The sequence below is a fragment of the Camelina sativa genome, chromosome 5, assembly GCF_000633955.1.
Source record: "Camelina sativa cultivar DH55 chromosome 5, Cs, whole genome shotgun sequence".
NCBI lineage: Eukaryota > Viridiplantae > Streptophyta > Magnoliopsida > Brassicales > Brassicaceae > Camelina > Camelina sativa.
In genome coordinates, this window is record NC_025689.1 from 5333558 (window position 1) to 5360486 (window position 26929).

The 26929-nt window shown below is 35.4% G+C and overlaps 6 protein-coding genes and 1 pseudogene across 6 annotated transcripts; 3 read left to right on the plus strand and 4 right to left on the minus strand.

Moving 5' to 3' along the window:
- Positions 875 to 3617, minus strand: LOC104785620 (annotated as a pseudogene).
- On the minus strand, positions 5927 to 7781 carry LOC104785623 (peroxidase 23-like). Its single transcript, XM_010510879.1, has 4 exons — positions 7506 to 7781; positions 7132 to 7323; positions 6867 to 7035; positions 5927 to 6491 (listed from the first exon to the last, which is right to left on the minus strand). Exons 1-4 carry the CDS (start codon positions 7731 to 7733, stop codon positions 6028 to 6030), a joined length of 1053 nt encoding a protein of 350 aa, XP_010509181.1. The 5' UTR covers positions 7734 to 7781; the 3' UTR covers positions 5927 to 6027.
- LOC104785622 (peroxidase 22-like) lies at positions 11616 to 13537 on the minus strand. The gene is made up of 4 exons (XM_010510878.2): positions 13246 to 13537; positions 12889 to 13080; positions 12629 to 12797; positions 11616 to 12198 (listed from the first exon to the last, which is right to left on the minus strand). Exons 1-4 carry the CDS (start codon positions 13471 to 13473, stop codon positions 11738 to 11740), a joined length of 1050 nt encoding a protein of 349 aa, XP_010509180.1. The 5' UTR covers positions 13474 to 13537; the 3' UTR covers positions 11616 to 11737.
- On the plus strand, positions 15891 to 18234 carry LOC104785624 (WEB family protein At2g38370-like). Its single transcript, XM_010510880.2, has 2 exons — positions 15891 to 16264; positions 16684 to 18234. Exons 1-2 carry the CDS (start codon positions 16082 to 16084, stop codon positions 18079 to 18081), a joined length of 1581 nt encoding a protein of 526 aa, XP_010509182.1. The 5' UTR covers positions 15891 to 16081; the 3' UTR covers positions 18082 to 18234.
- Positions 19096 to 20234, plus strand: LOC104785625 (PRA1 family protein B4-like). The gene has a single exon (XM_010510882.1). The coding sequence runs from the start codon at positions 19184 to 19186 to the stop codon at positions 19847 to 19849; it is 666 nt and encodes a 221-aa protein (XP_010509184.1). The 5' UTR covers positions 19096 to 19183; the 3' UTR covers positions 19850 to 20234.
- Positions 21599 to 22722, plus strand: LOC104785627 (dehydration-responsive element-binding protein 2E-like). Its single transcript, XM_010510884.2, has one exon. It carries the CDS (start codon positions 21867 to 21869, stop codon positions 22653 to 22655), a length of 789 nt encoding a protein of 262 aa, XP_010509186.1. The 5' UTR covers positions 21599 to 21866; the 3' UTR covers positions 22656 to 22722.
- Positions 22634 to 25731, minus strand: LOC104785626 (protein DETOXIFICATION 44, chloroplastic-like). Its single transcript, XM_010510883.2, has 13 exons — positions 25410 to 25731; positions 25216 to 25325; positions 24966 to 25118; positions 24734 to 24855; positions 24483 to 24618; positions 24190 to 24286; positions 23974 to 24074; positions 23718 to 23881; positions 23509 to 23580; positions 23312 to 23428; positions 23137 to 23232; positions 22920 to 23041; positions 22634 to 22843 (listed from the first exon to the last, which is right to left on the minus strand). Exons 1-13 carry the CDS (start codon positions 25640 to 25642, stop codon positions 22783 to 22785), a joined length of 1584 nt encoding a protein of 527 aa, XP_010509185.1. The 5' UTR covers positions 25643 to 25731; the 3' UTR covers positions 22634 to 22782.

Genomic DNA, 26929 nt, shown 5'->3' on the forward strand with positions numbered 1-26929 from the left:
GCAAGCACAATTCCAGATGCAACCGTCAACTCGACCTCAGAACCCGTATGAATATCCGCCTCCACCATGGGCTTCAACATCAGCGAATGCTTACTATACTCCACGGGCTAATGCAAGTGCGTCATACACAGACACATCGGCCGAGAGATCACTGCAGCAATCCAACTCATTCCCCACAAGAGCCGGAGATCCCCAGGCAACTTCAGCTGCTAGCAATCCAGGAGTAACTGTAGGACAGAAGCCGTTTGTTCCATCCTACAGATTGTTTGAAGATCTGGATGTGTTCGGGAGCGCAGATGGGAAGCATAATAAACCGACGAACAGTAGTAATGGTTCTCAAAGCTTGTCTGGGTCTCAGACGCAGCAGAGTATGATAGGAGGAAGGAAAATGATTTAACAAAAGTGTGGGTGCTTCGTATTTTCCCATTTGTGAATATGATGGTGTACATTTTTATCCCCTTGTTTGATTTTAGGATTTGGTATGACACATACTGATACGCTTTGCTGAGACCAGGAGATTTTTTTCCTTTTTTTACTGTTCTATTTCATACCCTTTTGTGGAGTTGTGTGAACTATTGGTTTGGGGAGAGTTATAACAGTTGGGAACAACAATTCATGGAATTGGGAGTGGAAATGGAACATTAGTCAGTTTCTAGTATTATTTATTGGACTGCTTTGGGTCCTTTTAACTCACTCTCGAGCTTTTAATAGGCTACGGAGACTAAATGCTCTGGTTTTATCTGTGTCACATCATAGTTTCAGCATTCATTATGTGCACTATGCAGTATCAATTTCTTCAGTCATTCAACATCAGCTTTTCCGTTTTTTAATCTCTAGTTTTCTTGGCACAGAAAATTATAGTTTGTTAGGTACAAGTTTACAACTTCTTTTGCATCCAAACTTACATACTGTCTGTTTTTGGCAAAATGAACAAACATCCAGATATTGCAGCCAAATGAGACAAATAAAGAAAAACGAACAACCACGATGACTATTACTAAGATGCGATTTAAAGGTTTGTAATGATTGGACTTAATTTTAATGCAAAAAAAGTTGTGAACATAAAGAAAACATAGTGATTGAGAAGCAACGAGATGTTGGCTCATCAATCTTTTGGTCGTTTGTAGCATAATCTTACAAGCATACTTCACCACAACTTTTTTTTTATAGACCATATATCATCATAATACCATCGATCACTTTTTATCTTCTTTCACATCTTCGACATTGAGTAGTCCATCGCTTCCACGAGATAATCTGCCACAAAGAAAAGAGAAATTTAATTATTGTGTTCATTTTTCTTATACATATTCCTTCTTATCAAAGAAATGAAAGGGCACAAACCTGCGTCATCCTTAGTGAAGCAGAGAGGTGGTGTGATTCTAAAGACATTCCCAAAGTAGCCTCCTTTTCCAACCAACACTCCCAATTCTGTAAAATATAACTCAAGAGACAAATTAATAAACCATTTTAGTACTAGTTTCACCAGAGAAGACTAGTGTAGAGACACCAACCTTTCATTTGATCCATAATGTGCAGAGTCTCAGCGGCTGCAGGAGTCTTAAGCTTGCGATCACTCACCAGCTCTACTCCAAGCATCAGTCCTCTTCCCCGTACATCCCCAATAACTACGTTTAGAGAAGTGTAAGAAACACATTGAGGCTAGTTTAAAGAACAAAGTTATGAAGAGGGAGAGAGGGATATTTACTTTCGTGCTTCTCTTTCAGCTGATTGAGTTTATCTTTCAGATAAGATCCGACCATTGCTGCATTTTCCTGAAGCTTTTCTTTCTCAATCACCTTCAGAACAGCAAGACCAGCTGTAGTAGCCACAGCATTTCCACCAAATGTATTGAAGTAGCTACGGCGAGTCAATACTCCTGCTATCTCTGGAGTTGTCACAACCGCTCCCAATGGAAACCCGTTCCCAATTCCCTATGTTTTCACACCAATAAACCAATTAGCCAGAGATTACATTAAAGTTAACTTAAATGCAGAACAAGCTAAAGTTGGGACAAACTCTAACCTTTGCCATGGTTACTATGTCAGGGACAACATTGTGAGCCTCAAATCCCCAGAAGTTTCCAGTACGAGCGAATCCAGACTGAACTTCATCGGCAATGAACAATCCTCCAGCTTTCTTAACAGTATCGTAAGCAGCTGACAAATAGCCTGGAGCTAGCTCCACAATCCCTCCAACTCCCTATTCACATATGCAACCATTCTTAACTCTGATCTAGTAGCACTTGTATAAAAATGAGATTACAGCAATAGTCAAAAGGTTGAATTACCTGAATAGCTTCGAAAATAAAGCCAGCAATGTGTCCTGTGGTGCCATATTGAATGAGATCTTGCAAATCCTTTGCATACTTCTCTCCATCAGAACCAAACACACCTCTATAAGGATCCGCGTTCACAGCATGATGAACTCCAGTCTGAACCACATTAAACTTCCACGAGCTATTACCAGTAGCCCCCATTGTTGCAGCCGCATTACCATGATACCGTTTCGAACCGACACAATATCTTGACATCCAGTGTACAACTTAGCCATCATGAGTGCCAATTCATTAGCCTCTGTCCCTGAGTTGGTGAAAAACACCACGTTTAGATCACCAGGGAGTTTAGAAGCTAAAGCCTCAGATAACTCAGCAATGGCATGGTTAAGGTAAAGAACAGTAGGATGCTGAAGTCTCTTGATTTGTTCAATCACTGGCTCCACCACTCCTGGATGACAATGTCCACAGTTCACAACCGCAATCCCAGCAAATGCATCTAAGTACCTCCGACCACTCTCATCAAATAGATACTGCATCTTCCCATCCACAATGTTCAACTGCAACACATCAAATACCAAACAAACAAAACAAACACACATCAATCAATACAAACAGACAAAAATGAATATTCTATTTGTCACTATTCAATTTCAAACCCTGCCGAACAAAAAAAAAGATTCAACATTTATGTTTTTATCATAATATTTTAATAGATTCCAATTCCATCATTGATCAAGGATATTCGGATAAGAACCAATTTAAAAATCATAAAAAAAGCTTAGCTTTTTCCGATGAATCGATCAATAAAGTTTCAAGCTTTTTAGGATGAGTCAATCAATAAAGTTTCAAGCTTTTTATGATGAGTAGATCAATAAAGTTCCAAGCTTTTTTCGTGATTATCACAAATGAGAGATCATCAACACCACAAGATCATGCTACACGAATCAATAACAACAAAAAAATTAAAATCATGGTTTCGAAATGGGATAATATGTACCGGTTTGCGAAAGAGACAGGGCATGGAAGGGCTGAGAAACTCCTTCCTTTTAGCAAGGATAACATCGGCGGAAGGGCCAGTATACGGCGGAGGAGTGTAATCAAACGGAGGTAGCCTCGCCTGAAACTCATCAGAATCCTTAACGGAAGCAGCCGCCGTGGCCTGAGACGTCGATGAGAGACATCGTCGCCAAAGGGAAGAAGAAACAGAGATGTTTTGCACCGATCTTTTTGCCGCTAGTCTCTGCATGGTCTTGGTCTCTCTCTCTTACAAATCTCTCCGATGATGATAATAGTTTTACAGAGAGAACGACACTGTTTCGATGGTTACAATGATGATGTGTGAGAGACAGAGGAGACGATAGATGTTTATTTATATAGAGAGAGACTAAAAAGACTCCATTGGATCAATGCTGATGACGTGTTTCCAGTGTATTGAGTTCTTACCGAACTTGATTTTGTTTTACATCATGGTCCTTTTAACTTTTAACTTAATTACCTACTTATCTCAATGTTACCCTAAAGTATAAACATTTAGCCCTTAATTGAATTAAAAATTATCTAAAAACTAGTGTTTGAATTAGATTACAAAAGTTTGGGAACTTAATGGTAAAATCTAAAAACTTAAAAAATATCTGAGATTAATTTCCGTAAATGACATTATCAATAAATCCAATGAATGTTGACTGGCGTAACAATAAATTAAAATCCATAATTAGTATGCAACTGAAAATACATTTCATCTAGAAACAAATTGCCCAAAAAAAAAAAGTTATATAGAAACAAATTACTTTTATAAGAAGATGTTAACATGCCAAAAAGAGGAAAAAATCAACAGAATTTCATTTTTTCTTATAGTATCAAATAGTAAAATTTTGTTACTCTCTTACAAAATATTCATTAACCTATTATGTATACAGTTTTATAAACTAGAGATTTTTGGTATTTTTAATAGAGCTTACATTAAGGTGGTTCCTCAAACCGCTTTTAGATTTTTAGAAAGGCTAAAAGTTTTAATGCATTTTTTTTGTTACAAATTTCACATACACTAAAAATAAAACGACCAATATAACAAATCCATGTTCCAACTCATTTTCCTGACTTCATGATAAACCTATACAAGTGTATAAGTAAATTACTTTATACATGTTGTTTCGTACGTAGACAGCTTTAAATATATAACAAGTTGTGTAATTAAGTAAATGTTAAATCATAGTTAGTGTACGTATTCGGTATTGTACCAAAACAAGTAATGCATTCGGTAAATGGAATGGGTGTCATGTGACTGATCACCTACGCCTACGACACTATTTGAATTTAATTTGTTTATCATTTGATAACTACAAATAAAGGTTTGATCATCTATTGTTATCCCTAAGATTGGACAAATATTTGTCTTTCCTTTTGAAAATAAATCATCTATCCCAAAGTCCAAAGACAAAGATCATAGACATAATGTGTCTTTCCTTTCTATAACGCGTATACAAAATTCCAAAATAGTGGCATAAAGTTATATAAATACAAAGTATGGAGGGACCATCGGTTTGTACGGTGCACGTGCTTTCAAGTTTATGATGAAATGCTTCTAAGGCCATGTTTATAGGGAGATCACATGGGGTGTTCTTAGGCATTTTAAAAATGAAAATAAATGAATAGTGGACTTAAGATCAGGCTCATTGATATTATTCTAGAACTGTATTTGGGCCTGATCTTGTGTGACGTGTCTCTCTCGGATTGGAAAGAATTAATTAAATAAAATGTTTGTCTTGTTTAATTAATTAAGTAATATGTTTGTTTTTAAAAAAAAGATATATATTTACAATGTTTTTTTTTGTTTCATAAAAATATGGCATTGTATTTTGAATTTTAGTAAAAATTTTATAAGTTTGCAATTAAAATGTTATTTTATAAATTTTTATAATTGTAATATGTTAAAGAATATTAATAAACATTATATTATTAAATAGTATTAAACATTCTTAAATTATTTATTAAACATTAATCTATGTATTTATTAAACATTCTTAAATTTCTATAAAAATATTATATTATTAAATCTTAACATCTTACACATGTTCTTCCAATAACTAATTTCTTAACAAAAGTTTCTTAACTACTATCTTACATTATTTTTACAATATTTATACTCTAAGAACATCCTAAACTGATTTCCCTATAAACATGCCCTAACTATTGTTTGTCCCATTTGCACAAAAAAAAAAATATGTTGTTTGTCCCAATGAAACCCACAATTGTAATCAATTCGCGTAATTTTTATTTTGTTTTTCCAATAACAAATGCGTCGTCTGATTACATTAAGATATTCCTTGGTGGCGTGGGTCGAAATTTAAATTGTTTTCTGTTTGCCGTGGCCCGTGAGCCAACTCACTTGAACGTATGAGTACCATAATTATGAACTTTGTCCCTCTTATCTTTATCATCTCCGCCTGACTAGGATTGAATGGAGGAGTTGATGATGATGTAGCAACCAAATCTGCTTACACATTCTTTAAAGTGGGCTATTTATGTTGTTTTCCTCGTTTGGGCTTATATTAACACCACGTATATCATTTGCATTATGAATCCATCCACTTTTTTAGTACTTAGAAAATCGAATCACAGGTATCATTTGTATCAACTAATAAGACCAAATTTCATAAATCTCATAACTTGTGAGAACTTTATTTAGTCGAAATGTTCCCACGCATTTTTCATACGTTCTTACATTATCCATATAACACCAACATGCATAATCAAATAGAACTCACAGCACCCTCGTCGTTCTCCACAACCCTAATTCTTCGTGAATTCACAACCCTACAGTTCTGTCTTATCTCGCCTTGCGTTCCAGTCAATGGTCTAAGATTTCCCATCCTGATCATTGCCTCAACGAATGCTCGGAAGAACACGAACGTGCTGCTGCTGTATTGGTTTACTAGTGGGATCGTGTCGGCTCCTGGAGTCGAGAAGAGTTCTTGGTCACTTTGAATCAGACCTTTCCCGTTACGAAGGTTGGTGTAGTATTGCCTATCGAAAGCGGTTGGAGTCACGGAATCGAAGTCGACAAGAACGGTGCCGTTGCCGTTTCGAGGGCATAATCGACGGAGCTCGGTGAGGTAAGTTGGGTTCAGAGTTGGGTCTGGTCTGTTGGTTCCGTTGAAGTTGTAGAGACGAGGTGTCACGAATTGGCATTGTGCTTTTCCAAATGTGTGACCACCTACCATTTTGACAAATGAAGGATTAGATACATTGCATGTTTTATTTTTAAAGACGAGTCATGTTATTTTTTGGTTGAGATGACAATGACGTGGTATATATATATTGGTTTGAGATGGTTTTCTATAAAGTCTTTTTTTCCTTTTTTCAAAATCAAGCAAAAAGATAGTTTTTATTTGATCATTATAAATAAATTCAGTTTAGTTTAACAAATATTTTAGTATAAACGTTTATCAAAACCATTTCTAAGAACGTATAAACTAAATAGTAATAATTGAAGTTAAGCATGCACTCTAATAAAATTTTGATTAAAACCCTTAATTATCTTATATGGATGAATGATGATATATATTGAAACAGCATGCATGAAAATTACCAGAAAGAGCGACTAGATCCGAAGCGCGGTTAAGGCCAACGTCAGCAAAAGCAGCTTTAAGTTGAGTAAGATTGAAAAATGGAGAGGGAAGAGCTGTATTAGCCAAATCGAAGAAAGCTTCTACGCTGTCTCTCCTCCCCAACGGTACCGGCCACCATGGACCTCCCGACTATATATAGGACAAAAAAACACTGACGTCAAAATCATAATATTTTCGATTAGTTTCATCTGAGCTATAAGTTACGTAGGCATATCAGTTCTATACCAAAAGCACTGATATTTGAGAGGCGATGGTAAGCATATCTGCACAAGACACCGTTCTCGGGCAAGCTCTCTCAAGGGCTGCTTTCATTCTATCTATGACATTGAACCCTCGAACCGAATTTGCGTTTGGAGCAGCATCTTTCTCGGTCCGGAATGATGTGGAATTGTCTAGCAAGATCGATGCATCACAACCCTACAATAACCACACACATATATATATATATATATATATATAAGATAATGACATGATTGATTATTCAAATGTGGCTCTTAATCTAGCCTCTACTTCTGTATATAGAGGTAAAGGTATGTAAAGTAAGACGCCGTGGATTATTTTCGAAAAAAGAAAAAAAGATACGTTGAGTATTTCCTTACACGAACAAAGCAATCATGGAAGTGAAGACGAAGGATGCTCGCGGCAATACGAGGATCACTCCGCAGTTCCTCGACGATGGTATCCCCAATGATGCTGAAAACAGATGGGCAAGTCCTGAAGTAGAAGTCAGGCCTCAACTGAGCATTAGAGTTTGATGCTTGAAGCAGAAGGCAACCCAATATTAGGGCTCCCATAGCACTGCAAGAAAATGAAGGTGAAAACCCCATATTTTCAGGAGGGTGATGATTTGAGTTGTGAGTTTGGATGATGGTGAGTTATCTAAGGCCTAGAAGGATATTATATAGAGAAGCTTGAGTCTTTTTTATATACTATTTCAGACTATTAGGTATTGTGTTTAAGAAAAAATACTATTACACGTCTTGTTTTAAGGCCATGTGTTTTACTAGAGTGGTTGAAGGATAAATAATAGTAATTATAATTTAAAATAATATAACCTATTATTTCGACGTGCCATCTATTCTTTGCACATATATAATTAAATTTGTTGGTGTTTGGTTGTATTTGTCGGACGGTGTGATAAATCAGGTAAGATTGAAAATTTTCACTGTAAGTACGACTTTTTACAATTAAGTCCATACATTTTTTTTTACTACAAATCGACGTATCTTCCGCCTATATATAATCTTATATATTTCTAGATTTAGGTTTGATAAATCATTTATAAACGACACAAATTTCAACAGTGGTAGGAAATATGAGGACTGTACGATATCGAAATCAAATTTGGATTCATTAAAAAAAAAATTCAAATTCGGATTATATATGTAGCGAGGGGCGATAAAGTATGGTTGTTGATTCATGTTAAACGTAAGTTATGTCCATGTAAAACGTAAATATTATCATGTTGTAGTAACTATGTTTTTATTCATTAAATATATAATGACTGGTTTTATTAGTGGCGTGTGCTTGTTAATATCTGAAATTTTAAAAGGATGGAGATATTTGTATCTTTGAATAAGGACAACTTTGAAAAAACAAAAAACAAAAAACGAAAAACAAAAAACAAAGAACAAAAAACAAAAAACCAAAAAACAAAAAAAATCTAAATCGGCGAACGCCAACGTGTTCTCTATCCAAATTTATGTTATATCGACGAATGCCAACATTTACTAGTTTTTGACCTGAAATTTTTTGCAGAGCGTTAAAAATCATGTAATGTTATTCGATTATAATGTTTGATTAAAAAATATGTGCTAAGAGTGTTTTCCATTTTTTACTAATATTTTGTGACTTAACTATCAGACTCCAAATGCGCCGGCAGGGCTACGTTTCTATTGAGTTTTTATTTTATTTTATTTTACGTGTTTTTATAAACATGCATGCATGTAAGAGATGAATTACGTGTAACATAGATCAGTAAATAATTGAGTTGGTTGTGGTTTCGAATAAATGTTTTTAATTTTATACATGCATGGGGTATATAACTGGATACAAGACGAATGAGTTTTTTGTTTTCTCGTAGATTTTTCCTATAAAAGGATTATCTTTCCTAATTAGCAAACATTTTTTCAAACCACTTTCCTAATATTTGATACTAGTATTCCTACTGGTACTACGTACAGGATAGTTAAATAAAACGATTAACATAACATAAAATTTTAGTATGTAGTATAATATTATCACAAAATATTTTAAATGGTGAAAGATTTCAAGATCATAAAATATTTTTTTTTGGGTAATACTGAAAGTAAAACTGATAAATACATTAATTTTGCTTAAAAGTATTGTTGATTTTTCCTAACGTGTTAAAATAGTTTAGAGAAAGACAATAACCAAAACAATTCATTGCAAACTAGAAGACTATATAGTATTGTGTTTACCAACTTGAGAATTGCGCACACATATGACAAACAACTTAAGAGAAAAAACTTTGGAATGAAAAACTGAAAATGAACCAAGATAACGAAGGACTGCTAAACTTCACTTGTATATATTATTGGAATTGAACAATCTTAGACTACAAACTTATTTAGAAATCGTCATTTCTTATGTTAACCTGCGCATAATCAAAGTAGGGAGTAATATAAAATGAATGGTGGCTATACTGTTTAGCATTATATGGTGAGAATACGTACATGTAACTTTGGAATTATCTTCTCATATATGTGAAAAAAGTGAGAGATTTAATTCTACGTAAAAGAGATTATGTGAGAGAGATCTAGAGAACGTACGGTCTAAAAAAGGAAATCATGGATAGGTTGGATGAAACACACCAAGTTGCAGATTTACCGGCTTACTGCTTCCGAGTTCCGAGACATCAGTGATTGTAGATAAAACTGAGAATTGAGAAACAAAAAAAAAACAATTATGGTGATCAAATGCAAAGGATATTGAATAAATGAGGGTTTAATAGACATAAATCGGTTATAGAGAAAAAAAATCGGTTATAGGGCGTGGTATGGCTTTGAATGTGGTAGTGATTGTGCGAGCAAATTTAGGATGTATTTGTTGCAGAATCAGTTATTCCATTCTAATTATTTTGCTTTATTTCTTTTTTACTCATTATCTCGTTTTTGTTTTAAATTATTTTAGTGCAATTTAAATGAAACAAATCCTATGTGGCAAAATTTTATTAGATAGGTGAATTATGTTTTATAAAATAAAGGATTTGACGAAAAAGAAACCATTGTGTCTTGTCCTTCTGTTTCCCGTGAATACCGTAAATTAGGAGATACCTCGTGCTTTAAGCACGGATCAACATTTAAAAATATATATATAATATAATAATAAAAGTTATTGTTATATATTTTTTTAAAAAATATTTTGTTTAAGATAATAGTTATTTTTAATTGTTCTGTAAATCTATTAGTCTATTTGAATACTAAGTATTTTGAAATATTATAGTATTTTATTTTTGACTGTATATTACAGTTTTATATTGTTTGTTTGTTGTATTTGCATCATTATTTTGTGAAATATAAAGTAGTAATTTTAATATTATAATTGTGAACAAATAAAAATTATTAAGTTATCATCTATATAAATTTAGTTTCACCAACGCGCCAATGTGGAAATTAAAACATACATTTTTCATAGATTGATTAATATATCTTTGTTTTTAAAAATTCAAATCACAACAGATGCAGAAAAAATTCTGCACTTTATTAATCATAAGTATTATATGAAAATTCCAAACAATTTGTAAATAAAATAAAATAAAGATGATAAGAAAATCATAATTTGAAATCTTAACTAAATTTTTGAAATTTAGTTATTAAAAATAATTATATTGTGTGAAGTGATCTTAGTGCAGTGGCCAAAGGTAAGTCCTTAATGCACAAGGCACCATCACACCCGGGATCGAGTCCCGCTCCCTACGAATGTAGGGATTAGGCTAATGAGCCGGCCTGTTGTGGCTCAATGGTTGAAAAAAAAAAAATTATATTGTATATTTGGATAGAAAATCTTAGTTTTTAAAATTCTGATTGGTTTATATTTAAAAAAAAAACAAAAATATTTAGTAATTTCGCCCGTAATTTATTAGAGAGAGAAAATATATTTTTTTCTAGATTTTTTTATATTTGATCAGTGAGTTTTTTTTATTTTTTTAATTAATTATATTTATTTAAATTAATTAATTAAGCTTAATTAAAATTTTCAAATGGCAATTGAATATAATTTTTTACACATTTTAAGATTAGTTTCATATTTGTATTTCTCAATTAATATCCACCTTCACAAATGGATAAACTATACAAATCTTGCCCAAAATAATTTAATCTGGATTAACAAAGTTACCTAATACATATATCAATTCCATACGAGTCCATATGCTAGACTTTATGGTTAACAAAAGTTGACCTAATCTAATACTTACGCTCCTTGTCTTTTCTTCTCATTTATAAATAACCAAAGCGGACAAAAAACTCTAAGATTTATATATCAACAATTTATTTGAATGTAATATATCAACTTTTTCTGTTTTGGTTCATTTTGAAAGAAAAATACAAATGAATAATTACTATTATAGTTACTTCTGTTATACGTCGAAATTTATAAGATTTATATTATATCAACTTCTATTATAGTTACTTCTGTATATATCAGAATTTGAAGTGTTATAATCACCACGTATATTTGTATTATAGTAATCAAGTGTAATTAAGACAAATTTCATAAAGCTCATAACTCGTGAGAACTTTTATTTAGTCGAAATTGTTCTCACGCATATTATACTTTCTTACATATATGTGATATATCCCCGACATAATCAAATAGAACTCACAACACCATCGTCGTTCTCCACAACTCTAATTCGTGAATTCACAACCCTACAGTTTTGTCTTATCTCGCCTTGGGTTCCAGTCAAAGGTCTAAGATTACCCATCCTGATCATTGCGTCAACGAATGCTTGAAAGAACACGGACATGTTGCTGCTGTATTGGTTTACTAGTGGGATCGTATCGGCTCCTGGAGTCGAGAAGAGTTCTTGGTCACTTTGAATCAGACCTTTGCCATTACGAAGATTGGTGTAGTATTGACTATCGAAAGCGTTTGGAGTCACGGGATCGAAGTTGACTAGAACGGTGCCGTTCCCGTTTTGAGGGCACAATCGACGGAGTTCAGTGAGGTAAGTTGGGTTCAGAGTTGGGTCTGGTCTGTTTGTTCCATTGAAGTTGTAAAGACGAGGTGTCACGAATTGGCACTGTGCTTTTCCAAAAGTGTGACCACCTACCATTTTGACAAAACATTAACGTTTAGGTACATTGTATGTTTGATTCAAAAATGAATCATGATTTGTCGTTATAACAACTCTTCTTATAATTCAAAACCACGTGCTCGATAATATTTGTATTTTCTTTTATTTTCTCTCTATAAATTTTCTATTCGGTCATTAAAAAACAACAACTAATGGTCATGTAATTCAAGCAAATGGGTTTTCTTACTTAACTGATCATGTTAACTAATTCTTATTCCTTAAAAAGAAAAATATACTATATATATTATATTGTGCTAGAGCCTAAGTTCCTTGTAGGAAAATAAGTCACCCCATTTCAATTTACGAACTATTATTGTAAATTTATTAGATATTTGCTCCTTCAACTGTTATTTTTATATACTACTATGATGATATGATATTAAAACAGTATGAAAATTTTACCAGAAAGAGCGACTAGATCCGAGGCGCGGTTTAGACCAACGTCAGCAAAAGCAGTTTTAAGTTGAGTAAGATTGAAAAATGGAGAGGGAAGAGCTGTATTAGCCAGGTCGAAGAAAGCTTCTAAACTGTCTCTCCTCCCCAACGGTACTGGCCACCATGGACCTCCCGACTATTTAAAACATTAAACATTAACGTCAAAAACATGATATTATTCGGTTAGTTTCATCCGAGATAAGCCATGTATAGGTATTTTTATATACCAAAAGCACTGATATTTGAGAGGCGATGGTGAGCATATCTGCACAAGACACCGTTCTCGGGCAAGCTCTCTCAAGGGCTGCTTTCATTCTATCTATGACATCGAACCCTCGAACTGAATTTGCATTTGGAGCAGCATCTTTCTCTGTCCGGAATGATGTCGAATTGTCAAGCAAGATTGATGCATCACAACCCTACAAAAAGCCATATATATTACATAAGATGACGACATTATTTATTAATTCAAAAATGACTTTAATTTGAGGCTCTATTCTATAGACGTTTATGTAAATGGTATGTAAAAGTAGATGTCGCCTTGGATTTCTTTAATAAGAGATAAGTTAAGTGTGGGTCTTCACCCGAACAAAACAGTCATGGAAGTGAAGACGAAGGATGCTCGCGGCAATACGAGGATCAGTCTGCAGTGCATCAACGATGGTATTCCCAATGATATCAAAAACAGGTGGGCAAGTCCCGAAGTAGAAGTCAGGCCTCAACTGAGCATTAGAGTTTGATGCTTGGAACAGAAGGCAACCCAATATTAGGGCACCCAAAGTACTACAAGAAAATGAAGGAGAAAACCCCATATATTTTTTCAGGAGGAAGACGGAAGATATAGTAGATGTTGAGAGTGTAGATGATAGTGAATTAGCTAAGGCGTAGAAGGAGCATTATATAGAGAAGCTTTAAGTGTTTTCTTCTATAGTATTCTAGACGACTATTAGATATTGTATAGTTTTTCTCTCTCTTTTTGAGACTATTAGGTATTGTACCAAAGCCATGTGTTTTACTATAGCTAGAGTTGTTGAAGGATAAATCGTAAATCCTAAAACTAAAAGTATATTAACCGATTCTTTTGACTATGCTGTCTATTCTTATATATTTGCACATAATTTTTAGTTAATTATTGTTTGGTTGTATTTGTCGCTCGCTGTAATTTTCTTATAACTAACTCCATACATTTTTATGGCATGGACTTTTAACTTACTAAAGTATCTGCCTATATATATTCTTCTTTCTAGAAATATTTCAAGACATACATACATGATTCCTTCTGAGAATTGAATTCGCATTATTGGGGTTGATAAGTAATTTATATATAACCGACACAAATTTCAACTGTGCTACGAAAATTAAAATTGTACGATATTGAAATCAAATGTGGATTCATGTAGGGTCGCTAAAGATATGGCTGTTGAATCATGTTAAACGTAACTTATGTCTATTTACAAGTTATATACAATATCATCATGTAATAAATATGTTTTATTACTGACGTGTTCTTGTTGATCTCTGGATTTTTTTAGAGGAATATTTGTATCTTTGGAAAAGATGCATGAAAAACAACTTATGAAAAAAGCGATTTAAATCTGCGAGCGCCAATGTTATTCTCTGTCCAACTTTATGTTATATCGTCGACGAGTGTCAACATTTACATAGGTGAGATCCATAGAGCCTTTTTGACCTGATATTGTTTTGAGACACTTAAAAGCTTTTATAAGTGATAACCATGTAATATTACACTAAAATACGATCTAACCATATCAAAAAGATTTATTGTAAATCCGTGTGTAGAGACATGTGATCAAATCTGTCATTAGTTTTAAAGAATGGAACTTAATTCTTGTCCAGCTATCTACTTCTTCAGTTGCAACTTTTAATTGTATATACTCGAGATAAATATATGGAGTTTACTCGTAGAACCTTCCTAACAACGATTGTTTTACTTTTACCTAATGACATATATTTCAAACTTTTTTTTCCTAAAAACCAATGTATCTTCAGAAGTCACACACACCATCATAAACCGATAAATAATACAAATCTTGTCCAAGATAATCTAATATGAAATAACAGAGTTACCTAATACATATATCATTTCATACGATCCCATAACACAAGACGCTGTGGTTAACCTAATCTAATACTTTAGCTCCTTGTCTTTTCTTCTCATTTATGACTAAGATTAAAAAACGGACAAATGATTAAAAATATCACCGAAATTAAATCGAAATCTTGTTTGTTTCATAAAGTAGGAATGCAAGTAAAGGGAAATTAAAAACAAAAAAAACATTCGAAAGCGTTAGTCATTCCTGAAAACAAGACGAAAGCAAAGACAAAAGAGAAAGAAACAACATGAAAAATATTAGTCTAATGGTTGAACAAAAAGAGGAAAAATCAAACAAGAAGATGGACAAATATTTGACGACACTCTACATAGCTCACTTTATTTGTTTTCACCTTTTAGGTGAGAAAATGTACTATAAGACTATAAGTTTAATCTTTTAGAGAAAAAAAAAAAACCTGTGTGTCGGGCACACGTTATTATCAAGACTTATATTTTTCTCACCTAAAAGATAACAAATATGATATTCTTATAGTTCAGATTCTTGCCAAGACGTTCTTTGCTCGAACTCTTCACCATTTTATTCTTTACTGATAGCTCTTCTTGGTGGGTTATCAAGACTGTTTTCCGGATTATCATTATGTGCTTCTTCCTTGGCAAGAAAGATTGGGGTTCAAAGTACATGAAATCCTGTCTCATTTTACTTAACGATCACTAAGACCACATAATGAATTTGCTTAATCACAAAACTGATATAATTAAGTATACATACTCTCTGCTAAACATGCTAACTTAAAATCAATCATAGCTAACTAAATTAATACGGAAATGCACACATAGTTTATGAGAGAAAAGGTCCAAGGGGGCTAACCGGAAATGAATTGAGACCAATGACTCGGTTCCCAATAAACCGGAAATTAAACGACAATTTGTTTCGTTATTGTTTAAATTAATCAGACACATAATCTTATGAAAATTGTTAGTAGATCACTTTTCTAACCGATCTGATCACAATCAAAATGTTCAGATTGTTTTAATTAGCAGTTTAGAAGAGAGTGTCTCGATTAGGAACAACGCCAAATTTTTTGCTTATTTCAAATTTTTAAACGGAGAAATAAACAATTTTTATTGCTTAAAAAACAGAAACGGATAGGTGACTTTACAACACTGTACACGAGACGAGACGAAACAAAACGACCGTGGCGTGTGTTCCGACACGTCTTTATCGAACCAGTTTCAATTTACAAACACAACACACAAAAGACTTTTTGGTTCCCATCCTCTCATTTCTCTCTCTTCCACTTCACTCTCTCTTCTTCTGCTTCTCTTTCGTCTTTAGCTTTTTTTCTATGGCCGAATCCCTAGAACCCGACACTGTGATAGAGCCGGTGAGCTTGAACCATGACTCGGATCTCTCCAATGGCCGAGCCGAGATCGACACTTCAGCGCCTTTCGAGTCTGTGAGAGAAGCAGCCACTCGATTCGGCGGTTTCGGTTTCTGGAAACCTAACAAAGTCCCAGAAGCTTCTCAGGTTTCTCTCACTTGTTCAGAAGTCTTTTCATTATATTACGTCTGATAAAAATGTGATTTTTAGGGTTTTTTTTACTGTTGTTAGTTGATTAAGCGTGCTTGACATTGCTGTTGTTTGAATCGACAAAATGTTATCATCAGATTTGGGAATTGATGTATAATGATGTTTGGTTCATGTCTTTAAACCGACATTATGATGATGATGATGATGATACTTGATTTCCCTTTCATGTTTAGCAATAATGATGAAGAGATTATAAGAAATTTGTTCATTACCTACAATTTTGCAAACCTGATTTTAAGGGTAGTAGCTGCTTAAAGTCATCACATTGGTGTTCTGTATCATAGTTCGAAGTGTCAAAGTTGGTTACAATTAGGATATGTAAGGTAAAGTCTCTGTCTTTCTTATATTGGTGGCAGGAAAATGTGGAAGAAGTTGATATCATTGAACTCAAAGCACAAGCTGCTGAGCTACAGAACGATCTGATTTTGAAAGAAAGCGAGACGCTTGAGGTGTTGAAGGAGCTTGAGGCGACTAAAGCCACAGTTTCAAAGCTGCAGCAGAGGAATAAAGCTTATGAGGAAGATACATTGAGAGAACAAGTTCACGGTCAGAGCAAACCAGCGGGTCTGGTACTGAAGGATTTAAATCAGGCAAAGATGAATTTGTGCAAGATTGCAAGTATACGCGAATCTGTGGAGCAGTTGAAGAAGAAACTGAATGAGGAGAGGGCTGCACTTGAGAAGACACGCGAAAGACTTATGCAGAAGTCTCTCAAGGTGATTTCTTTAGAGGAAGAGGAAGTGAGAGTAAGATTTGCGAAGGATGGTGAAACGAGCGAGAAAGATCTTGAGAATAATGCGTTGGGAATGTTGAATGAGGTTCAAAGACTGAGCGGTGAAGCTCAAGAGGTTAAGAAAATAGGAGAGAATGCACAGTCTGAAGTTGTGAAAGCAATGACTGAGATTGAATGCACAAGAGACAAGATTAGAACAGCTAAGATAAGGTTAGTGGCTGCAAGAAAAATGAAGGAAGCGGCCAGAGCTGCTGAGGCGGTTGCAATAGCAGAGATTGAGGCTGTTACTGGAAGTAAAAACGCTGACAAAGCCAAGGCTGTGACTATCTCTGCTGAAGAGTATGCTGTGCTAGCTCGTAGTGTTAGAGATGCAGAGGAAGAGGCGAGGAAGCGAGTGGAAGATGCAATGTCGAGAGTTGAAGAAGCGAATGTTTCAAAGACGGATGTTCTTAAGAAAGTAGACGAAGCGGCTCAAGAAATTGAAACCAGCAAGAGGGCATTGGAGGAAGCTGTGGAGAGAGTTGACGCTGCAAATGCTTCAAAGATCGAAGCAGAAGAGGCGCTGCGAAACTGGCGGTCATCAGAGAATGGACAGAGGAGAAGATTATCTTCTTCGGTGAACAACACTTCCAAGTTCAAGAGCAAAAGGGAGACAACGCGTCTGATGGATGTAAACGGTCTGAATCTGGCATACGATGCTTTTGAAGGGTCATCATCATCTTCGTCAGTGCCTGTCTTGAAGCCAACAATGTCAATCGGGCAAATACTCAGCAAGAAGCTACTTCTTGCAGAGGATTCAGATATGAATGTTGCTAGCGAGAGAAAGAAAATGTCGTTGGGCCAGATGCTGGCAAAGAACAGCAGTAGTGATAAAATTGTAAGCAAGAGGAGTGATGGGAAAGAGAATGGGAAATGGTCGGCTACTCGAAAGAGAAAGAGTTTTGGATTTGCTAAGATCTCTGTGTTGTTGAACAAAGAGAGCAAGAACAAGAAGAAGAAGAAAAAGATAGCTTTGAACTGAGGTGATAGAATGAATCAAGTGTTTTTAGTGTAAGGAAAAAAGTGAATCAAGTGTTTATTTATCATTATGCTAATTTCAGCTATCTAAACCCAGGACGTACGACCATATATATTAGCCTTGATATAGAAGATGAGGTGTGGAAATTTTCAGCCATTTGCGTTCTATTATTACAAAGGTCTCTTCCTGAGAGCTTATTATATAAGGGACATAGAACAATTAGTTAAGAAGTAACCAAATCTGTCTCTCAAAGTGTAGAGTCTTTGATCAAACTAGCTTGGAGTCTTATTCTAACAATATGACTTTGGTGCGTTTACGAAACATTGAATAGTTGGAAATGTGTATAGCTGCAGTATGAGCCACATGCATATGTAGCAATTGACACTTGCAACTCTGAACATATTCACATGACACAAGAATTTCACAAATTGCCAAGAGGCCCAAGACCATGGATTTTGAGGGTTATGAATTAATGATACTCTCAAATAGAGCTAGACACCTCCTCAAGTCACAGAACCTTTGTTTAAGATGAATGATTTAAATGACTTACATCTCATAAAATCAACAAAATTAAATTAAATTTTATCTCGTATATAGATTTTATTATGTAGCTATATATAACTCTTTCAAGTACTAACACGAGATTTTACAGCCAAAATAAAATAAAATTTTCAATAAAGTAATTTTAACACGAGATTTTATTTTGATTGTCGGTAAACACGAGAATTAACCTAAATAAAAATTAAATTAAATTGGAAAACCAAACAAAAAAAGAAAGGAAAATAGTCAAAATACTAAAGAAAAAAAAAAAAAGAAAAAAAAATAGTCACGTTTATTGTCGGTGACCCGAAGCAACGAAAGAGAGAGGAAGNATACTAAAAAAAAAAAAAAAAAGAAAAAAAAATAGTCACGTTTATTGTCGGTGACCCGAAGCAACGAAAGAGAGAGGAAGGTCAACAATTTTCTCAATCCTATATAAATAAACTAAATTCTCTTTGCTTCCTTCCCTCTTTTAATTTTATTAATAATCCCCAAATCTTCAACCCTAATTCTTCTTCTCTCTCTCTCAGAGATCTACCAAACTCTTGAATCAATCAATCTCGCAATGGCGTCCACAGCACCACCAATTCTCCCAATCTCAAACCCCCAAACCGTTCCCTCCGCCGCTCCTTCCTCCCTCGAATCCCAACCACCACTCACAACAACCCCAGCGTTTCGCAACTTCGTCAACCAAATCACCGATACCGTCAAAAACGGATTCTCTAAGCGTCGTCCTTGGGCTGAGCTAGCAGATCGTTCCGCATTATCAAAACCTGAGTCGATCTCCGACGCAGCTGTTCGGATCCGTAAGAATTACTCTTACTTCAAGGTGAATTACCTCACCGTCGCTACAGCCATCGTCGGGTTCTCTCTCGTGACTCATCCTTTCTCCCTCGTTTTCCTCCTCTGTCTCCTCGCTTCTTGGCTTTTCCTCTACATGTTCCGTCCCACGGATCAGCCTCTCGTCGTCTTCGGACGTACGTTTACGGATCGTGAGACGTTGGGGTGTTTGATTTTGTTTAGTATCTTTGTGGTGTTTCTAACCGATGTTGGATCTGTTCTTGTTTCGGCTATGATGGTTGGTGTTGCGTTGATTTGTGCTCATGGTGCTTTTAGAGCTCCTGAAGATTTGTTCCTTGATGAGCAAGAGCCTGCTGCTACCGGATTCTTATCTTTCCTCGGTGGTGCTGCCTCTAACGCCGCGCCTGCTATTGTTGCTGCTCGCGTTTAAATGCGACTCCGATCTACCACTCCCCCCGCCTCGGTGATCTTGTTTTGTAATTTTTCTATATGATTCGTTTGTTGAATCCCATATACTTAGGATTTTTAATCTGAATACAATATTTTTTTTGGTACTTTGTTCATGGGCAATACCTATTAGATGAAATATATTATATATCCATTGAATGATTTTGATTTGAAGAATTTTTACTACATTGTGTTAATCTTTACAAGTCTTTGTATTTGAAGAACATGGATCTGATTTTTCATGTTCAAACGCAAGATTCAATGGTTTGTTCTTGTTTCCATCTGTTTATTGGATCTTGTAGCCATCTTTATGATTTGTTATGACTACGCTTTGCATGTAATATAATCGAAAGAGTCAGATTTGGATACATGTGTGGTATGCAAGATCCATCCAGATTTTCACGCCTTTCAAATACTCTCATCACCAGAGAAATGATATTAAAGAAGGTTTCATTAAGCTGTTTTGTTGACTGATGATACAAAATTAAAGGTGAGACCTGATGAGCAGCAGAGCAATGTCCACATTGTTGACTACCACGCATTTGACTTGGAATCGACTAACACACAGTTTTTTGGGGTCGGAGCAGAAAACAAATCGATGAGCAGCTTTGTGGGTGTTGGGATTCGTTGTTCTCGAGTTCGGCCTAGTAAAAGCTCATTTTACTTCTCATACAATGTCAATGTCAAAACGACCTCATTATGGATGGGCAAAGAAAGATTATGTAACTTCTTCTTTAGCTTTTAACATGTCTTTGATCTAGCCGTGCCAAAGAAGAGAAAACATTTGCTGATATCTTATTTATTACCAATCAATAAACCGACACTTTTAGCTCCCTTGAACAATATTATTTTGACACTAAAAACCCTTTTACTTCATTGATCGCAAACGATATTTTAAAATTTGGATGCCAAATATAATATTGAGACTGGGAAAAGTTAAAGATAGCTATTAGGAAAAAAAATTGGAAGTGGTAAATATCAAATTGGTGGCTTACAAGTTACAAACTTAAGCCAAAACCTTTTAAAGAAGCTTTCTGTTAAAACTGAATTGTTTCGTACCTAAAATTTATACTATTGGATAACAATCCACCTTAACAAAAGTCTTCCTTTTTCTAGAGTTGTGGCTTACGGTATAATCCACCAATTTGACGTCTTCCATCAATAGACAATTAGTGGATTACAAAAATTCAAAGTCTTATTTGCCGAGAAATCTAGTACTTACAAAAACCAAGATAAAATCGAAAGTTGCATTGACCTCGAAAACCAGAATCTCCGTAAACAAGGATTTGTCTATGCCAATGACTTGCAATTTGTTTCCTTTAGTTGGGACTTGGGCGCGCATTTTTGAGCTAAACGAATTCTTCAGTAACCATAAACTATTAATAAAATTATTAGCTTGTGGAGTATTTTTTATTTAACAGATTTGTCTTAAGATCTAGTTTAATAATATATATATATATATATATATTTTAAAACCATAATAATGGAGTCACCAAATTAACCATGTAGTACTTTTTCAGAACATTTAGTGTGAAACACAGAAAAAAGGAACACGATTGTCAGAAATAAATAAGTAGAAGATGTCAAATTGATAGCTTGCAGCTTAAGCCAAAACCCTTAAAAAGGAATATTTCAATTTAAAGGTGGATTGTTACCCAAGATTTTATACTACTAGTATTCATAGTTTTTCAGACTTTTATTAATTAGGAAAATTAATATTCAAAGTCTTAGTCGCAAAGAAATCTATACACACAAAAAACAAAGACCCAAAGGGTATTTGATGACGTCGCATACCAGAATTACCTAAACTAGGGACTCGCCACGTGTCCCGTAGCCGTACATTTTAGTTGTCGTCTGCACCACGCGTGTTCTCAGAGGGTATCTAGATAAGTGTTCCCACCTTCCTTAAATTTCTGACGTCTCTTAATGCTAAATGGTGAATACTAGGCCAATCTATTTAGACCCAACTTTCTAGTTTCTTTTGTTTTTGTGTGGCTACGATGGAAAAAGAAGAAAGCGGATCAAAACAGAGATCCTCTGCTTCTGTAGGATCCTCGAGGAGACGAAGAAGAGCAGTTGAGCCAGTGGAAGCGACGTTACAGAGATGGGGGAAGGAAGAGGACGGGGAAGGGTTGGAGAGGGTACGCAGGGTTCAAGCGAAAGGTTCGAAGAAAGGTTGTATGAGAGGTAAAGGAGGACTAGAGAATCCTGTTTGTCGGTTTAGAGGTGTTCGACAAAGGGTTTGGGGTAAATGGGTTGCTGAGATACGTGAACCAGTTAACCACCGTGGTGCTAACTCGACCCGCAGCAAACGGCTTTGGCTTGGAACGTTCGCTACTGCTGCTGAAGCAGCCTTGGCTTACGACAGAGCTGCTAGTGTCATGTACGGACGCTACGCCAGGCTAAATTTCCCGGAAGGTCTTCTAGAAAATGAGCCGGGTGGAGAAATTAAGAAGAACAATGAGACGGGAAGTTCCGGAAGCTATTGGTTTGAACCTGACAACGTATCTGAACCCCGTGATGGAGTGATTGAAACAAAAGATGGGAAGGATTATTTACTCTACAACAACAGTATCGAGCTTGGCCAAGACAAGATTGAGAACCTTGATCTTACTGATACCAAGATGGTGGAATCAATGGTTTACAAGAACCCAGCAGTAAAAGCAGAGGAAGGTTACAGCTTTGATCGATTCGAATTGGATAGCGGATTGTTGTACAATGAACCTGGAGGCTCTAGTTATTACCAGGGAGGTGGATCTGATTCGTATTTGGAGTTTTTTAGATTCTAGCTAGGGTTTTAATGCTGTATTGATATACTGTAAGATTATGTATTGATAGTTCATTCCATTTCCATTATTGAGTCTCGCATCATACCACAAAAATGTTGACGCAGAACAGGATCATGATCGATCCGTTTCATTCTGGCTTCTCAGGGGTAGACCACAACATTTTCCATGGACCGGTTCTTGTCCCTAATCTGAAACATGCATAACATCCTTAGAGGAAAGTTGTTTTGAGGTAGTTGAAACTAGAATGGTCTTTTAAATTGTTACCTCCAGGTTCCAGCGACCAGCCGCAACGCCATGAAGAGGAACAAACCCCCCCAGATCCCGGCAAGGCCAAACGTTGGTGCAGCCACAAGCATGAACAATGAAGATATGAATCCAACAATCACCTGTTTCAAAACGAGAATTTATCAAGTTATGTCAGGTAAAGAAAGGAAGAATTGAACCACCGAAGTGACCGAACTGATGAAGAAGAAAGAGAGACCATAGAGTAAGCAGCAAATCCAAAGTCAGAGACACCATAGTAGAGCCCATCCAAAACAAACGCTAGAGCATTCACTGGTTGAGATCCAGCCACAAACTGCATCATACAACATTTGTTAGATATTTTTCTGAGACTACCTTTCAAACTCTTTAGAGATTTTAAGATAAGATCTTACCAAGGTCCCTGACAAAGCAATCTTTAGAACTTCTGAATCCGTTGTAAATAAACTTGAAAATGGTTCGAAGGTGATGAACAATACAGCAGCCAAACCAGTTCCAGTTGCTAAACCTACCTGTTTAAAAGATAGCAATTATAAATATAAAGCGGAATTTATGCAGTAGAATATAAACAAAAGATGCTACTGAATCGTACTTGAAGGACTCCGAATAAAACTTCCCGGGCTTGTTTGTATTCTCCTTGAGAGAAAGTGGTCGCAAGAAGACTCTGAAAATAGCGGTAGAAAATATATGTGACAAAAACTCAAAAACTTAATCTTGCATCATATGGATGTCATTCTTATATTAGTAACAATTTGCTCAAAAGGATCTACATTGAAGTTGAGGTGCGAAAAGATAATAGACCTGTGCAGCAATGGCTAAAGCATCGGTGAGTAAAGAGACAGCCAACCAGATTTCCAAAACGATTTGATGGCCAGCCATTTGAGTAGGTCCATTCTGAGCTGCTAACGAAGTAGCCAATGTGAACGGTACAAGCAGTGCCACCGTTCTACCAATCAGAAGCCCACCTAAGCATGAATCAATACATTTCATATAGTATCCATTTTGCGTTTTTTAGTTTGAATCGTTTAAAGAAGCTCGAAAAGTTTGAAGTGAATACCTGATTTGAGGTATTGGTTCGCTCTTCCCACTTTGATTTGAGGAGAAAGCAAAACCACATTCTCATTTAACTTCCACAGAAGAATAAACGCAAGCAAGTATCTGAAGAAACATTAACAAGTGAGAAAAACATAAGAAGCCACACACATTAAGATAAATATGCTTATTAGAAAACAAGTCTATTAGTATCAAAAGATTACCACATTTTTGGACGTACTCAGAAATCACAGTAGCAGCCGCAGCACCAGAGATACCAAAACCAAGGACAAATATCAGAATTGGATCCAATATCGCATTAAGCACATTTCCCGCAACTGTTGATCCAAAGTTTTACCATATCAGAAACACGTATGTGGAACTGCTAATGCGTATCCGGTTCTATGAATACATTCAGATTACAAAAACTAGAAGATGAGTTTTTTTCGGCAAAATGTTGGCGTTACTTCTATTTCAGCAGATCCACTCATGCATAAATACAAAAAGAAAAAGAGATGAGGGTGCAATACTTGCCAACGGCATATAGAGGCGTCGTAGTGTCCTTGAAACCTCGAAAAGCTCCTTGCGCAGCCAAGGCAACTACAATTGGCGGTGCACCATACGCTCTAAGTCTGAGGAACTGCTCGGCTGGTACCCGCATTGGTGAATCCTGAAAAATTACAAATCAAGAGAGAAATTACTTATACGAAACATCAAATATAAACATCGCTTCTATCAAAATAAAATATGTGTTTCTATAATCCGAGATAAGCTTAAGAAATTACAAAAGGTATAGCCATGACGTCCATCAAGAAATCAGAGCCAAGAGAGAGCGCAATCGCCTCTGCAACACCAACTCCAGCAGCAAGGAGTAAAGATGTTGAAACAGAAGGCAGCACTTTCTTACCTTACCACCAACAAAAATTAAACAACAGATTCAAAGTAAGAACCAATCTTTGGAACAAGTCAGTAACCCATTTTACATTAAAGCTTTGAAAGAAAGAATATGTAAACTACCTGTTTCCGTAGAATCATCATCCTCTTTATCAGCAATGGCTTGCTCCTCCGCAACAAACGATGTAGTGACATTTAACAATGGAACATTGAAGAGCTTCGACACCAAATTGAATACAGAAACTGAGACTCCTACAGCAGCTAGTTCTGCAGAACCTGTAACATTACATATGGATGTAATAGTAATGTTAAAAATGTAATTTTTATTTTCGAAAATGTGAAAAATTAAAACCAAAACAAAGAGACATGTTACCAATATGGCCAACGAAGGCAGTGTCGACAAGAGATGTAATAGGATCAGCAGCTAAAGCTAATGCAGCAGGTAATGCAATTGACATAATCTCCATTCCAATTTTACCAATCCTAAAACCCCAATACATAAGAAAATTTTAGGAACCAGAACATAAAAATCACAATATAAAGAAGCATTGGGTTTTAAGGACGAACCCAGGATCCGGTTTGTGATCAGGATCCGGTTTAGGAGAATCTACTAGATTCTGTTTTTTCTCCGGTCGACGAGAAGAAGCGGTGACGGCGGGAGATTCATCGGGAGGCGAAGATTTACAAACGATTGATCTTCGAATCGATGGGTTAGGGTTCTTAGCTAAAGTGTGAAGCTTTGAAATTGAGGGAGAACGAAGAGGAGAGAAACAGAAGGAGGAGGCTGCGACCGCCGCCATTGCGGAGAGAACGAGAGACGGAGAAAAATCTCGGCGGAGGAGGAAGAGAGCGAGAACACAAACCACATGTTTGTTTCACTCTCTTTTTAGTCTATCTTCTTCTTTACTAACTGATTAAACGGTCGGGTATGTGTTAACTAAACTGTACCTTGTACTTGGACCTTTCATGGGCTTTTTAGTGGGCTTTTAAATAGCTTGTTTGTTTTTTCCTTTTCCTAGTTTGTGTGAGGTGTGATGTAAGAGTGAAACAACACCCATGCATTTTCATAGTTATTTTATCAGGGAATCTCACAAATAATACCCTTGAATATCTGATACTATACTATAGTACTAATAAAGAAAAAAGAAAAAAAAAATATTTAAAGATGAAGAACGTGTTTTACGATTGAGCAGAGTTGGAATTGAATAGGTCCGTCTAAAGAATGATAGAGAAGCATTGTATTTTGAGAAGTCAGGCTTTTACATCGTAAATTGGAGCGTTAGTTAAAAGAATTAAATTGAGACTGAGTAAGTGTTGCGACCGCCGTGCAGCATCAGCAAAGCAAAAGCCCTCACATGACTTGCGGTCCCAGCAAGCAAAATACATTAACAGAAGAAGACACCTATACATCCTCTCTCTATCTATCTTTTGACTTCATTTGTTTTTCGTATACCTGATTATGCACGCTAAACATACAGTAACACCAGTAACCATACGGCAAATATCAAACTATATATTACAGTAACATAACATTCGTAATGATTGGTGATCAAAAAAATAATGCTAAATGGACCAATCCGACTACGGTCTTTAATTCAACTTTATCAATAATGTAAGTTTGTAAGATAATATATGTATTATTTACCAGGATCCATTTCTCCTACGATTATTGTTATTAGTTAAAACTTGTTTTAGCATCTGCCTGTGTTCCAAAAAGAGACTGTGTAATAGCATTACTCACACCGAAGATGCTACTAGACTTATCTGATTGCCAATCATAAGAATGTTATTATTGTTTTATAAAATACCTAAAATATACTTATATATTTAACAGTAAATATTGATATAGAGTCATCCTTGGTACTAATTGTTATTATAGAGAAATAGATAATTGTGGTCGAAAGTTCAGGTTTAAAAAGTTTTTGTTTAGATAAAAACTGTTGTGTGATTTATTGTTTAAACTTTATAAAACTGAAAAGGGTGGAGAGAAAGAGATTGTAGTTTTATGACGAATAACTGTTGTTTTTGTATGGAAAAATAATTAATTAGTAACGGATAAATTTAAAATATAATATTGTAAATATATC

Coding starts and splice junctions, on each gene's coding strand:
- LOC104785627 (XM_010510884.2), top strand. CDS start 21,867: ATGGAAAAAGAAGAAAGCGGATCAAAACAGAGATCCTCTGCTTCTGTA.
- LOC104785623 (XM_010510879.1), bottom strand. CDS start 7,733: ATGGGGTTTTCACCTTCATTTTCTTGCAGTGCTATGGGAGCCCTAATA. Junction 7,324..7,505: donor TCCATGATTGCTTTGTTCGT/GTAAGGAAATAC, acceptor TGGTTATTGTAG/GGTTGTGATGCATCGATCTT. Junction 6,492..6,866: donor GGATCTAGTCGCTCTTTCTG/GTAATTTTCATG, acceptor TCAAAATGGTAG/GTGGTCACACATTTGGAAAA.
- LOC104785622 (XM_010510878.2), bottom strand. CDS start 13,473: ATGGGGTTTTCTCCTTCATTTTCTTGTAGTACTTTGGGTGCCCTAATA. Junction 12,798..12,888: donor CTCAAATATCAGTGCTTTTG/GTATATAAAAAT, acceptor TGTTTTAAATAG/TCGGGAGGTCCATGGTGGCC. Junction 12,199..12,628: donor GGATCTAGTCGCTCTTTCTG/GTAAAATTTTCA, acceptor TCAAAATGGTAG/GTGGTCACACTTTTGGAAAA.
- LOC104785626 (XM_010510883.2), bottom strand. CDS start 25,642: ATGGCGGCGGTCGCAGCCTCCTCCTTCTGTTTCTCTCCTCTTCGTTCT. Junction 23,882..23,973: donor GAACCAATACCTCAAATCAG/GTATTCACTTCA, acceptor ATTCATGCTTAG/GTGGGCTTCTGATTGGTAGA. Junction 23,429..23,508: donor TTTTATTCGGAGTCCTTCAA/GTACGATTCAGT, acceptor TCTTTTAAACAG/GTAGGTTTAGCAACTGGAAC.
- LOC104785624 (XM_010510880.2), top strand. CDS start 16,082: ATGGCCGAATCCCTAGAACCCGACACTGTGATAGAGCCGGTGAGCTTG. Junction 16,265..16,683: donor AAGTCCCAGAAGCTTCTCAG/GTTTCTCTCACT, acceptor TATTGGTGGCAG/GAAAATGTGGAAGAAGTTGA.
- LOC104785625 (XM_010510882.1), top strand. CDS start 19,184: ATGGCGTCCACAGCACCACCAATTCTCCCAATCTCAAACCCCCAAACC.